The 14,357-nt window shown below is 47.2% G+C and overlaps 1 protein-coding gene across 2 annotated transcripts; it reads right to left on the bottom strand.

The window, feature by feature from the left end:
* Positions 1-1,557: 1,557 nt before the first annotated feature.
* On the bottom strand, positions 1,558-12,192 carry pex11b (peroxisomal biogenesis factor 11 beta). 2 transcript variants are annotated; one of them, XR_015111296.1, is made up of 5 exons: positions 11,838-12,192; positions 9,767-9,882; positions 9,489-9,690; positions 5,315-9,113; positions 1,558-3,390 (listed from the first exon to the last, which is right to left on the bottom strand). XR_015111296.1 is itself a non-coding variant. In XM_086193855.1 (4 exons), exons 1-4 carry the CDS (start codon positions 11,891-11,893, stop codon positions 8,699-8,701), a joined length of 789 nt encoding a protein of 262 aa, XP_086049981.1. In that variant the 5' UTR covers positions 11,894-12,192; the 3' UTR covers positions 1,558-8,698. The 2 variants fall into 2 exon arrangements, 1 of the variants encoding a protein (XP_086049981.1); XM_086193855.1 differs by having other exon boundaries at positions 1,558-9,113.
* Between the last annotated feature and the right edge of the window lie 2,165 nt (positions 12,193-14,357).

The following is a 14,357-nucleotide window of genomic DNA, read 5'->3' as shown; positions in this document are numbered from 1 at the left end:
CGCTTGTCCCATACAGCAAACAGGACCTGATCTCGTAGCGCGAGTTTGTGCCTTAGTCCTCAGGTCAGTTAAGAAAGGACTCTCCTTGCTTTTGCATACGAGAGCGGCAAACGTATCTCATAAACTTCATTTTTTTGGGTTGAGCAGTCGTCATCAAAGTGTCTCAGCACCGTGTCCAGATCATCTGCCTTCTCCTCCTCCAGAAACGTGAATGTATTGAACACCTCGATAGCTCGCGGGCCAGCCACTGTTAGCAGCAAAGCTAACTTCACCAGAATTAGACGCAGCCCCGATTGCCGTGAGGTAGAGAAGGAAATGTTGCTTGAATGCCCGCCAGTATTCGTCCACATTTCCGTCCAGCTGCAGATGACCGGGAGGTTTTATCCCCTCCATCATGTCAGTATGTCCTTATCTCCTGGTACCGTGTATTGGTGTTGGTTTTCAAGCAGAGTCTCACCCGTTAGTACCAGGTTGAGTTTGTTCTTACTGCTCCCGTGCTCTCTATATACGCGCCTTTCCAACAGCCGTAAATACTATATCCCCCTCACATTACGACAGTTACGTCATCAGTACAATAATCACTTTTGTTTTTAATTAAACCACTTTTTGTGTGCTGCAGTTTGTATTTTTAAAGAAGGCTGATAGGAGACTCAAACCCTAACCCGCAAACTGTTGCCAATCAAATGAGCTCCACTGTGGGTTCATACGTTTGTAAAGCTGACTGATGACGTCAGTGCCTCAGCAGCATCATCACCATCATCATCATCATCATCATCGTCAATATCATCATCATCAACCATCACCATCATCACCATCACCATCACCATCATCATCATCATCATCATCATCATCACCATCACCATCACCATCATCATCATCATCATCATCAATATCATCATCATCATCATCATCATCATCATCATCATCATCATCAATATCATCATCATCATCATCATCATCATCATCACCATCAGAGGAGGTGAACTGCAAACTCACTACCAAAGCTGTCAGGGGTTCAAACTTTGTGTTTCTTGTTTGGCTCCTGGGCAGGGCAGTGGATCCCTTGGTGTATTGCTTCAGTACTCGCTTAAATTCAGGAAACGTTTCAGAAAATTGATTTCCTGTGAAGGGGCGGCCGGTGGAGCAGTGGTCCTCACTGTGGCCCCCCAGCAAGAAGGTTGTGGGTGGAGCCCCGGCTGCAGCACAGGGTTTTTCTGGGTGAGTCTGCATGTTCTCCCTGTTCCTGCGTGGGTTCTCTCCTATTCCAGCAGCCTTCCCCCTGGACAGGTCACCAGTCCATGGCAGGGCCAACACATAGAGACAGACAACCATTGGCTCTCCCAGCCACGCCTACGGTCAATTTAGAGTCTGGATTAACCTGGTCCCTCTTGATGTCTTTGGACTGTGGAGGAAGCTGGAGTACCAGAGAGAACCCAGCAGGAACAGGGAGAACATGGAGACTCACCCAGAAAGACCCCATGCTCCAGCCGGGGCTCCACCCACAACCTTCTTGCTGGGGGCCACAGTGAGGACCACTGCTCCACCGGGCTGCCTCAGAATTTCAAACCTGGCAAATTCCACAAAAAAATGAAGCTAGCAAAAGTAACACCGCTGTACTAAACTGGGGGCCATCATCACTCCACAAAATACAGGCCTGTTTCTCTTCTTCCTCAATTTTCAAGAATTCTAGAAAAACGTTTTAACAGCAGACGAGAAGAATTTCATAGAAAAACAGGACTTCCTCATCAGCTGGCACTGTGGATTCAGATCAAACCACTCAACATCACCTGCTGTAACAGAACTCATAGAAACTAGAACAGGTTCCATGGATAAAAAGCAACATGCAGCAGGAAAATGCATTGATCTAACAATCATTTGACAATTAACCAGGATGTATTAATTCACAAATTGGACAAATATTGGATCGGGGGGTTGTTTTGAATTGGGTGAAAAGTTATTTGAGAAACAGACAGCAATATATGATGATGGAAGACTGCTCCTCAGAATGTTTGGATATTGTGTGTGGTGTCCTCCAGGGGTCAGTGTTGGGACCAAAACTATTTATCCAAAATATTTAGGGGTGCACAATAACTATCGGCCCGATATTTGGGAATTATGACGTCATTCCGATAAGTCCGATATCATAATGCATTAACGGTAAAACAACTTTGTGGCTGATAAAAAAAATGAAAATACCCCCTCACGTCGGAAAAAAACTCGTCAACTCACTCATTATTTTGGTAGTCGCTGTCATTACCCAGGATGTTACACATAGCATAAACCACAGAAACATAACATTTTGGAAAAACAACTCTCAAATTTGGAACAGGGAACTTCCGTCACCACTTGCATGCAGCACAAAGTGCAAACGTTTGTAGACAGTCAACATGGCGGCGGCGGCCGGAGTGTGGGAGTTTTTCAAAGTTTCCGTCCCTAAAAATATTAATGTCAAGTCAGGTTTATTTGTCTCCAAATCCCAACCAAAGTTCTGTCCTGACTCTGTCCGAGTAGAGCAGGTCCAGCACCTCCCTCCTACAATGAACCTCCACCCAACAATTCTCCATCAGCAAGCACATCCTGCAACAGCAGCCACCAGAACCTTCCTTTACCAGCAGGAAGGTGGAGCAGATCCAGGATCAGTGGGGACGGAGAGAGAGCAGGAGAGCAGGACAGAGACAAAGACAGAGAATGGAGGAAGACAGAGAGACAGAAGGAAAGAGAGGGATGGAGATAAAGAGGGAGAGAAAGGAGGAGAGACTGATGGACAGACACAAAGACAGAGAATGGAGGAAGACAGAGAGACAGAAGGAAAGAGAGGGACAGAGATAAAGACAGAGAGAAAGGAGGAGAGACTGATGGACAGAGACAAAGACAGAAGGAAAGAGGGACAGAGATAAGGAGGAGAGACTGATGGACAGAGACAAAGACAGAGAATGGAGGAAGACAGAGAGACAGAAGGAAAGAGAGGGACAGAGATAAAGAGAGAGAAAGGAGGAGAGACTGATGGACAGAGACAAAGACAGAAGGAAAGAGGGACAGAGATAAGGAGGAGAGACTGATGGACAGAGACAAAGACAGAATGGAGGAAGACAGAGAGACAGAGATAAAGAGGGAGAGAAAGGAGGAGAGACTGATGGACAGAGACAAAGACAGAGAATGGAGGAAGACAGAGAGACAGAAGGAAAGAGAGGGACAGATAAAGAGGGAGAGAAAGAGAGAGAGACTGATGGACAGAGACAAAGACAGAGAATGGAGGAAGACAGAGAGACAGAAGGAAAGAGAGGGACAGAGATAAAGAGGGAGAGAAAGGAGGAGAGACTGATGGACAGACGGGGACGTGAGCAGATGGAGCCTCTTCAGGTCTGGAGCCTCCTCCAGCAGCACCAGGATCTAAGATGAGGGGAGAGAAGAGGAGTTAGTAACACGTATGAGGACAGGAGGAGGAGAGAGAAGCCCAGTGCATCATGGGAGATCCCAGCAGTCTGAGCCTATAGCAGCAGATCTAAGGGCCAGCCTAAGCAGTCCTGACTATAAGCCTGATCAACAAGGAGGTCTTAAGTCTGCTCTTAAACCTAGAGGGGGGGTCTGGGTCCTGGACTGAAACTGGGAGATGGTTCCACAGGAGGGGAGCCTGTTAGCTGAAGGCTCTGGCTCCATTCTACTGTTAGAACTCTAGGAACCAGCAGGAACCCTGCATCCTGGGAGTGAAGGGTTCTAGCTGGATCATAGGGGACTAGGAGCTCTGTCAGGGATGAAGGAGCCTGACTGTTGAGGACTTTGATGGTAGAAGAAGAATTTTAAATTCTGTTCCGAATCTGACAGGGAGCCATGCAGAGAAGCAGTCCAGGAGAGACCTGGTCTCTGCTACCAGTTCTAGTCAACACGTGGCAGCAGCGTTCTGGACCAGCTGGAGAGTCTTTAGGGACTCATTAGTCCAGCCTGGTAGGAGGGAGGTGCAGTGATCCAGCCTGGAAGTGACAACAGCAGGGACTAGTTTGTCTGCATCTTCTTGAGCCAGTATGTGTCTGATCTTAGCGATGTTACGGAGATGGAAGAAGGCGTCCTGGAGATTTGTTGAATGTGGGAGTTAAAGGGTCCTGGTCAAAGAGAACTCCTAGGTTCCTACGGTGGTGCTGGAGGCCAGGGTGGTGCCATCCAGGGTTCCTGTCTCATCAGATCAGGTGGTCCTCAGGTGTTGTTGAGTGTCTTATCTCTCCTGTCCATGTTTTTTTCTCTGCTCATCTTTCTCCCTGTGTCTTATTCGTGTCCCCGTCTGTCATTCTCTCCCCCTCCTTTCGTCTCTTCTCTATCTTTGCAGTTTGCTATGATGGATATGTTTTTTTTTAATGTTTGACACAACAATTACATCAGCAGTGTTTTGATTAGAAATGTTATGCATGTTGATTATATTCTTCCAAGTGTGGACCGGGTTTTGTGTTTTCACCGTTCATTCATCAGTAAGATAACATGTTTATTGAAAGGATGAGAGGATTCAAAGCTTTGAGTTTTGGCTGTGCAAGTTGAAAAGGGTTAATTGCATGATTAAATTAATGAGAAGTTGTTTCAATTTGTGCTAAATAAAATGCCTCTCTGCGGCCGTGGAAGACTGCACTCCCAATTCCACGGCCGCAGAACTTCACTTGAAGTACACTTTCATGTTTTTGTCTCTAAAAGGTGTAGATATTTAAAAAAATTTTTCCTGCTAGTTTTGATTGTAACATTTTTTTTGTAACGTGTGCTTCCATATCACAATGTGACCGCTGTGTATTTTTCTTTATTGTGAGTGTTACATTTCTAGGTGCGTGCCAGCAGCCCAGTTCTGGGGGTGTCCCTGACAGACAAGCAGCACCACAGTGCTGACCTCCTGAACGAGCAGCTGGATTGTGAAGGAAAAATTCCTCATAGAAAAGTGAAGTCTAACCTTTGTTCGGTGTCTCTGTGTGGTTCAGCTAACTTTGATAAGTCTGAAGTAAACATGCAGCGACGGTAGCGTCTGACCATCCGCGTCCACGCCAACAAGTCACAGCTGGGTCATGCCGACCTAAAACGATATCCCTCGTTTCAGTCAACACCTCCTCGTCAGGACACGTGACCAGGGGACATGTTAGTACACGGTTGCTTGGATTCCACCATCAGAGTAGTAGACTCAAACTCCAAGTAGTCGTGTTTTTCACAAACGGCAAGGAAACAGGAAACACCCCCTCAGTGGTACAAGACCGAGTGTGATGTCGGTAAAAAACATCATTTGCAGGGAGATTTAGTACAGCCAACTTCCTGGTGTTGCTGCGTCTGTCAAACAACAGTCTGGACTTACTTCTTTGATCGGCAGTCACCCTGGAAAAATAGGCTGACTTAGCAACAGACTTCCTGGACTGGTAAATGTTCGTCTCTCCAAGCTTGGAAATGCGCTGCGAGCCCAGAATGACGCCAGTGGCGCTCAGTCTCCCTGCAGCTGTTTCTCAGGGCTATCGGCGGCTCCTCATTTGGCTCGCGGGAGGAACTCTTCCTAAAATACTTCTGAAACTTTTGCTGGAGCCACAAAATCCAGCAAGCCTTGAATTGCATTATTAAAACTTTCAGTGTGGCAGCTCCCTGAATATTCTCAACTCAAAACAATCTCCATCGCATCAGGCAATCTCAAGTTGAAGTCAGGTAAAGAACTGGTGCTGATGCACAGAGACGACATTCCTGTATCCATGTGCCTGCCTAGAACAAGGGTTAAGAAAATGGTATGTCAGTTGTGAATATTGGGGTAGAGCCTATCCCAGCCCTGGACGGGTCACCAGTCCGTCACGGCGCCATCTGGAGCTATTAGGGGTTCAGTATCTTGCTCAAGGACACTTGGAAATGGTCACTGGGGTAAGGGGGACCGAACCAGCGACCCTTCGGTCGTCCCTCCACGGAGCCACACCTGTCAAAACAGTACATCTAGTTCACAAGAGTCATAAAGTCATAGAACCCACACATCTTGTCTGACAGTGATCTGGCATGTTAGGGAGCCATTTTAATCTTCACTTCCCCATCCACCAGCAGTGGTGCACTCCAAAGTTATCCAGGCTCACTCCGCGTCTCAGGTACCGCCTCCTCAGTCTCCGGTTGCATTGCAACAGCTGATCGAACTCCAGAGAAGCCGGATAAACGGAACAGTGTGTCACCAGCAGCAGAGTAACAGTCGCCATTTGATGTTGACACACTCAAGGTAGACGAGCACACGGCAAAGACACAATGACACGAATGAGAGCAGATATTCCTCACGGACCCAACAGTATGACACCGTGTGGAAGGCCGGATTTGAATACGCTTAAAAAATCAAAACCTTTACGTGACCTGCGACCTGAGCAGCATTGTGGAGAGACGTTTTCATCTGGGTGTGCTGTTTTCCCTGCCGTTGATCCATGTTATCACGGTCATACATGACAGAGTACTACACGTCTAGGACCTTCAGAAGAGACAAAGCTCCAGAAACCCAAAGAAACAGCTGACGTTGGGATGTCGTGTGGTCTCCATCGCGCCCGTGGAGCTGCGCCGGGCCCACATAGGAGCATTTAATTGGAGCAGAAGAGGGGACGGGTGCCCTGGTGGTCACTTCAGTCTTCTCAGTTTTTTAAGTGGCGTACTTGCACGACAGTGTAAATATGGCCAGCAGGTGTGTGTTCATAGTCCAACGGTCCATCAGGGGGATCAACTAGATCAGTGTTTCCCAACCAGGGGTACGTGGAAAAATTAAGAATTTATTTCCACGATAATAAAAACTATTCTTAGTCATTTCATGAGTCCGTCAATAAAATGGTACGTGTGCGCTATGACTTGTTTCCCTGGGGAGACAATAACCTGTGGCACAGCCAGACCAAAATCAAACAGTGGGAACCTGTTTACCTGCAGGTAAACATGGATAAATGGCTAATTTCAACTTTATTATTTTTCTTTAATAACAATATAATATATTAGTATCAATAATACAGTATTAATAATACAAACGTTTACTATAATATTGTTTCTTATATTTATAATTTTTATTGCCTTGAAGGCAACATAATTTTATGTTTAATTTGAGTTAAACAAGAAGATAATGCCTGAATATTAAATGTTCAATTTAAGAAGATGAAATAAAATGACTTGCGTTGAATATTCAGTTGTGTTATGTTGTACTTTTGGAGAATCATGAACACGTATGAGTGAAGGGGTACTCGTATGACAAAGAGGGCTCAAGGGGTACTCAAGACAAAAAAGGTTGAGAACCACTGAACTAGATGATCGCACAAGCGTCAGTTTGCTGGTTCCACCTCAGCAATCTTGAGGAAAAATGTGAGATTACATTGCAGGGAGTCAAATTTGTTCAGGCAAAATGTGTGAAGAGCAAAATTAATGGTTGTGAAGAGGAGCTGCACACGTTTTAGAGAACAGGTTAACACCTTCAACATTTAGTCTCCGAACTCTTGTCAATGAAACAAAACAAAACCTCAATTATTGATCCACCCTGTGATCTGGATGGTTTCCTCCGAGGCCCACGTTCCACCCTGAGCCAAGCTCCCTCAACTCTGCCTGGTAGCTTTTGTGTAACCCTGCTAACAAACAGAGAGGAAGATCCAACAACTCAAGAGGTTGCTATTTTCATGCTAGTAGCTTCAGATCATGATTGATGATTGATCAAATTTGACGATTGATAAAAGAGCTGCTCTAAAGTGATACTTCACCCCAGAAGTGTATTTCATCTTTCAAGTACTCACTAATGGGAGTCTTCAGCTCACGAAGATGTGTTTTAATCCTGCATCAGTGCTTCGTGACTCGGGAATACAGGACGAAGCAGCCACTTAGCTTGAAGCTAATAGGGACTGACGGCTAACAGCCATTTACTAACTCTCCAGGTCGTCTGGTAGAATCCAGCAGATGATCAGTGACCCACCAACACTTTGACTGGAGATCAAAGCTAACGAGGGTGCTTGTGGTTCTGGTTACCAGCCTGCAGCTGGTTCAGTTGAATCCATGCTCGTTCACTGTAACACCAAACTAGAAGTGCTGGTTAGTTTATTTACAGCTCAATCAAGAGCCCCCATTTATCAGACAGACATGACAGGAAACCGGCGCGCAATGGTGCTACGATCATCTGCAGCATTTATTACCATGGTGACATATTCCACTGAAAAGTCAGCCATCTTTGAAGCACTGATAATCCCGAGTTGAGCCTGAAGTTATCTCACCCTCTAACCCTGTTTCCTGGGATATACTAATGATGCGCTTGAGAGACTGGAAACCAACATTTTTAGGCAGCTGTCCTGTCTGAGCTCAAGACTCCCAGCTGCGAGTACCTAAAAAATGCAAAACAGTCTTTGGGTGTAGTATCACATCAATGCTGTTGTAGTTCCAATTATCCTGTAAATCAGTTGCTGTACTATTGGGAGCCCTTGTGTGCTGGTGGTCCAGGGTCAAGAGGGGTTTTCTGTGAGTCAGGGGCAGCATCACTACAGCTCTGGACTTGGGTCTGAAACAGCTGGACACAGTTCAGAGCTGCAGGTCAGTAACAGATGTGAGATAATAAGTGACGCTGCCAGGGAGAAGAAACCCCTCCCACCTGTCAGTCTTCTCAGGGGTGTGGCGAGCCTCTCTACTCACTACCGACACTCCAGGAGGCGACGCTACCAACAGCAGCAGCTGTCGGCTGGTAAACCAAGTCATATTGATCCTCCATGTGTTTGGGGGTTCAGGGCTTGAGTTTGAGCCAGGGGTGGACCGTGGTTAGGATGGAGAAAACTGAGGAGGCCAAGCCACAGGCCCCCACAAAGCCTGCCCCAGTGGGGTAAATCCCCAGCCGGTCCAGAGGGATGAAGATATCACAGGTGTTCTTCAGCAGGTCCAACAGCAGTGGTGGGTTGCTGTACAGCACCGTCATCAGCAGGTTGAGCCGATGACGAAACCACGCTGACATGACAGGCAAGGCAACAGTGGCCCGAGAGGTGGCTGAGGAGGGGGAGGACAGGTCATCGGGGATCAGGGTGGCGCCGGGGAAACGTGATGCTGGCGATTTGGCAGCTCTGTGACGAGCTTCACTCTCCATGAGGAGGTGAAGCTCGTACACATCTCGGGTCAGGTTGAGGATCAGAGCGAAGAGGTAGTACCTGCGCGCGCACACACACACACACACACACACACAAACAGTTAGACAAGCAGGTGTGGTCCAGAAGTGATGACATCCTGATGGACATGTATTTAGGGCAAAGTGGAACTGTAGATGTAGGTGTGGACAGCGAGTGAGATGACCTCCGATGACCTTTGATCACATCTTGGTGTAAAGCAAACTCAACTGTTTCATCTGCTGAACATTAAACGGGGTGGAATGGCTGGAACCATCGCCAAGACGGGGTGCGCGAGGGTCTTTATCGACTGAGCCCTGGGGGGTCTTCATCTACCTGCATGTGTCTCTGTGTCATGTGAAAAGGTCAAACCAGTGTGAGTTTGTGCTGAAAGAGGCTACAATAGAGGAAGCATCTAACCTGAAGGACCTGTGACTCCATTTGCTGTGGTCCAGTGAGGAGATGAGGCCAGTCTTCCCGGCCCACAGGACATTGTCACAGGCGAAGTACATGGCCCTGTTGAGGTGGCTGATGGTGAGGCAGAGCCTCAGCACACTGTCAGAAAGGTGTATGGCCCTCTTTGCTGCCTCCAAGGCTTCCACAGAGTTCCCTAAACGCATCACTGCGAGACACAGACACGTCAGATCCGTCTCAATCATCTGACCCCAGAAACTTACTTGGACTATGGGATCACTTACGCTTCCTCGTCAGGCTCAGGTGTGCTTCCAGCTGACTGACAGTTTTACGAAGTTCAGCTGCTGTGCCGCCTCTCTGTAGTGTGTATGCCAGCAGTGTGCAGGAGTACTGAGCAGCTCTGAAACACACACACGCACACACACACGCACGCACGCACACACACACATAGTTACGATCTACTCTGAGTGCTATGTTCTACATGCATTTTCATGAGTACTTCAGTCAAACCAACGTGATGTAGAATACTGAGATAAACGGAAACTGAACATGCAAAAGTTGCATCAAGATTCAAAATAAGGAATTATTATTTTAATGCCAGGGGGCGTGGCTCAAAGGTAGCGTGGCTCAAAGGTAGCGTGGTCATCTAGCAACCAAAGGGTCGCTGGTTCAATCCCCGCTTCCCCCAATGACCATGTCCAAGTGTCCTTGAGCGAGATACCATCCCTCCATCTTCTCCCTCTCCTCCTGTTCAGGGTGGTGGGGGTGGAGCCTATCCCAGCAGCCTTCCCCCTGGACAGGTCACCAGTCCATGGCAGGGCCAACACATAGAGACAGACAACCATTGGCTCTCCCAGCCATGCCTACGGTCAATTTAGAGTCTGGATTAACCTGGTCCCTCTTGATGTCTTTGGACTGTGGAGGAAGCTGGAGTACCAGAGAGAACCCACACAGGAACAGGGAGAACATGGAGACTCACACAGAAAGATCCTGTGCTGCAGCTGGGACTTGAATCTTGAACCTTCTTGCTGTGAGGCGACAGTGAGGACCACTGCTCCACCGGGCCGCCGGAGTGAGAAACTAAACCCCTATTTGCTCCTGATGTCCCTGTGACACTGGTGACCCTCTCATCCAGTGTCAGCTGGAATAGGCCCCTCCACCCCCCCACCCAATGGATGGATTCATATTCTTATGTCATTTTACACATTTTACTTGGAAGATATTGAGCTGATAATAGTGAGATTTTTGCAGGGGCTTGCAAGGTGAGAACAGCCTTTTGATAAACATTTTTCCATTTAGCAGCAACTTTGGACATTAAACTCCACAAGGCCATGATGACATTTTGATAAAATGTTTAAAATGATAAAATCACTGTACGGCTCTTGCGTCACAAGGACGTTATCCCTTTATCACCAGATATTGTAATCATGCTATACAAGCGGTCTTCATCTAAAGGGGACAACTTGTCTCATTGAATCTCGTCTGTGGTTCTGTTCCATTCATGTGTCGTTGGCTCAGCCACCACTCTGCCCAGTGGCTTCCAAACCAAGCAGTGCTGCTTGGCCTAAGTGCGTCCCTCTTTCTGTAGTCCACAATGATCTCATGGAGATGAGTTCTTGCACTTGATAGGACTGTCAAACTACTGAGCGGCTGCTACAGCACGCGTCATGGTGGCTGTCCACGCAGGGAGGAGAGCGAAGCCTGGTTTATGCCTCTGCGTTGCGGCGTAGACCCTACGCCGTCATTGAGCATTCCAAGTTCTGCGTCGAGGGAACGCGTTGCTCTGCAATTCACCGCCAAGCCGCTAGGGGGTGTGGCTGTATCTTTGTATGGTTTCGGGGGCTCTTGTCGGATTCCAAAACAAAACTATTTACAAAAGAAAGTCCAGTGCTTTTCTTTGAACGACTGTTGGCTTTCATGAATCAAACTGTCAACTTTGAACATGACAAACATGACTTCTTGTGGCCATTTTCTTCCGGAGACGCACATATCTATCGCGGAGGTTCTTCCACCTCTTCATGCATCCGGCGACCTTCTCTGAGCGGACCAATCACAGTCCTTGACGTTCACGTCACGACGCGTCGACGCGACGCGTAGTCAGGATCATTGCTTTAATTGCTATGGGTGATGTGGATTGAGGCACTTAATGAGTAGTCAAAGGTTCTACGGTGGGTAAGAGTTGCTAACACATGAAACCAGTACTGATGGGCTGCTGCTAAACCACAAGTACGACGCACCAACTGTTGAACGCTAACCTGTTTTCGTGAAGCTGGCGGGGAAGGAAATGTAGCTATCCAACACTGACTGCCTGAGCTACTGCAAGCTTGTTAATGCTAATAAAAGTTGGAACATTACCGGAATACTCTCTCCTTGGCTTGGCTCTGGGCGTTAAAGCGAAGCCACGAGTCCATGCTGGCTTCGTACTCTAGGTCTGACCGTCTCAGCTGCTTGCTAGCAGGTCAGTTAGCTTGCTAGCTAGCTAGAACTCGTGTCAGTCAGTAAGTCTCAACTGATTGTCAGCAGCTAGGCTTCGCCGAAGCTGGAATGATGCTTTCAAAACTATAAGAAAAGAGTTTGAGTCAAAATGAAGCTCGGTCGCTTCGTCACAAAGCTGCTCTCATGGTAGCTCATCTTTTCCGCATCCGTTCAGTTTCTTCTTCGTCTGTCAGTGGCGGTAGTTGGAACAAGTGGAGGAAGAGTGTCCGCCCCATTGTGGTGCAGTTGTGTGATTCAGCAGCTCAGCTAGGCCTCTTCTTCTTCTTCTTCTTCATTTTCGGCAGGCTAGATGCCTTGCGGCATATTGCTGCTTCTCACCGGTTAATCACGGAAATGCTTAAAATGGAAATAACTCCTGTTGCTGAAATAAAATCCAGTACTGCGTTGATAAGTATGGACTGGTTTCCTGATGGGTTTAAAGGTGCTGAAGAGATACATGATCTATGCCTGTATCTGATACCACAGCAAACAGTTTGCCTCTTTGCTCCTCCTATCATGGACATTCCATCAAGACGCGTTCCACCGTCAGCTGTTTGTTGCAGAGTCCATCCTTGTGTTTGCCCATCTTTGAAAGATCCCGTGCCAGTCCACAGTGACCTAACCTGAGTCTTGTCATAATTACAGTTTGCCTCCTTCCTTTTCCAAGATAGCATGGTTTCGTGGTTACACTATTCTGAATGGAGAAAAAATGGCGTCCTTTCTCCTCATCCTCCCACTGCTTCTGCCACAGTGCTGTGCAATTGTCTTTGATGACAGATCGCCATTCACTCACCCCCATGTTCACCAGCAAATCAGTCTTTCCTCTTGGAGCCAGTTCAGCTGCCACGTCTGCAGTCTCGTGTCATCCACCCTCCAGGGGCAGGCACCCAGAGAAACCCCACTGACACTCCAGCCTTTCCAGTCCCATACAACAGAGTCAATCGTTCCATCTCAAGGTCTGTTTCTCAGACTGATGCTGAATCAGAGCAGATAACAACCCGCTCTGGTCTGCCCTCCTCCACCCACTTCAGAGCCCAGATAAGAGCAGTCAGCTCTGCTGTATGGACTGACGCCCCCTCAGACATACGGATGAGCTTCACAATGTCATGCTCTGGAACGAAGAACAAAACCAGCTCTGTCACTCTTTGGATCTTTAGCCCCGTCCGGATGAACTTGAAGAAAACCTCCCCAATTAGTTTCCAACCTTTGTGTCACCATACTTTGAGGATCAATGCTCTGAACAGATTTCATACGATTCAAAAGACTAAGATCTACCTCTGCAGTGGGCAGGAGCCATGGCGGTGCAGTTGGCCAGAGGGTACGAGGGGCCACTCCTCCCAATCTCAGCTTCTCCAATTTTCTGCACATATTAAACACAAAGCTTTCTTTTTTAACTTTCGCCGCTCCCCACTGCCAAGCATCGTTCATCACAGATGTTGTTGGATGTTCTCCTTGATATCCTTTCTATTTCACGACATACTGCATTCCTAGTTTCTCTCTTCTCAATGACAGGGGTGTTTCTCCCACCTCAGTGAAGCTGGGATTGGGGTGGTACGGAGGGCCCACAGCAGCACTCACAGCTTTGCTTGTGTTACATCCAGTTTCTTCAACAATGATTTAGCTGCAGATCCAACACACACACAACCATAGTCAAGTCTGGACCATACCATTGCTCTGTGGAACAAAATTTGGGTCTCTGTCTGCACCCCAAGAGCAGCTTGACAGAGATCGCATGACATTCATCACTTTCCCACCCTTAGCAACAATATGATCTGTTTTTTCCAAGTACGTTTTTCATCAAAATGCACTCCTAAGAATGTGAACATTTTCACTCTATTGTTTGTCCATACATTCTAAGTCTGCCACGTACCACTTTCTTGTTACCAAAGACCAGAGAGTATATTTGGACTTTTCCACAGACATCTTGAATCCCCACTCCCACCCCAAGCAACCATTTGATTCAGAGACACCTGAATTTGCTGAGTAATCATTTTTACATTTCTTCCTCTTTTCCAGATGGCACTGTCATCCGCAAACAGAGAAATCCCAAAGCCAGAATCAATATCTTGAAATATATCATTGATCAAGATATTAAACAAAAGTGGGCTTATTACACTGCCCTGTGGGGGGCCATTTTCAATGTTGGCTCCCTCAGAGAAAGAGCTTCCGATTCTCACTTGAATTCTCCTGTTTTGCAGAAAGTTCTTGACCCAATTTAACATACGTCCCCTTATTCCAGCCTCATAGGGTTTGAGAACCAGACCCTCTTTCCACAGCGTATCGGATGCCTTTTCAGTGTCTAGAAAAACTGCCATTAGTACTTCCTCATTAGTCAGTGCTTTCTTCACATCAGGATCAAGGGAGACCACACAGTCCATCTTCTTCCTCTCCGAAAACTTC

Source organism: Aulostomus chinensis, chromosome 22 (assembly GCF_037954235.1).
Source record: "Aulostomus chinensis isolate RoL2024-O1b breed Wild chromosome 22, RoL_Achi_v1.0, whole genome shotgun sequence".
Taxonomy (NCBI): domain Eukaryota; kingdom Metazoa; phylum Chordata; class Actinopteri; order Syngnathiformes; family Aulostomidae; genus Aulostomus; species Aulostomus chinensis.
Note: the sequence above shows the minus strand (reverse complement) of the source record. Positions and strands in the feature narration are given on the sequence as shown.

What these genes read in the sequence shown, in the direction of transcription:
- pex11b (XM_086193855.1), bottom strand. Translation starts at nt 11,893, where the DNA reads ATGGACTCGTGGCTTCGCTTTAACGCCCAGAGCCAAGCCAAGGAGAGA. An exon ending in GCCAAGGAGAGAGTATTCCG is followed by an intron (nt 9,883 to 11,837) that starts GTAATGTTCCAA and finishes TGTGTGTTTCAG; the next exon opens with AGCTGCTCAGTACTCCTGCA. An exon ending in CCTGAGCCTGACGAGGAAGC is followed by an intron (nt 9,691 to 9,766) that starts GTAAGTGATCCC and finishes TGTGTCTCGCAG; the next exon opens with TGATGCGTTTAGGGAACTCT.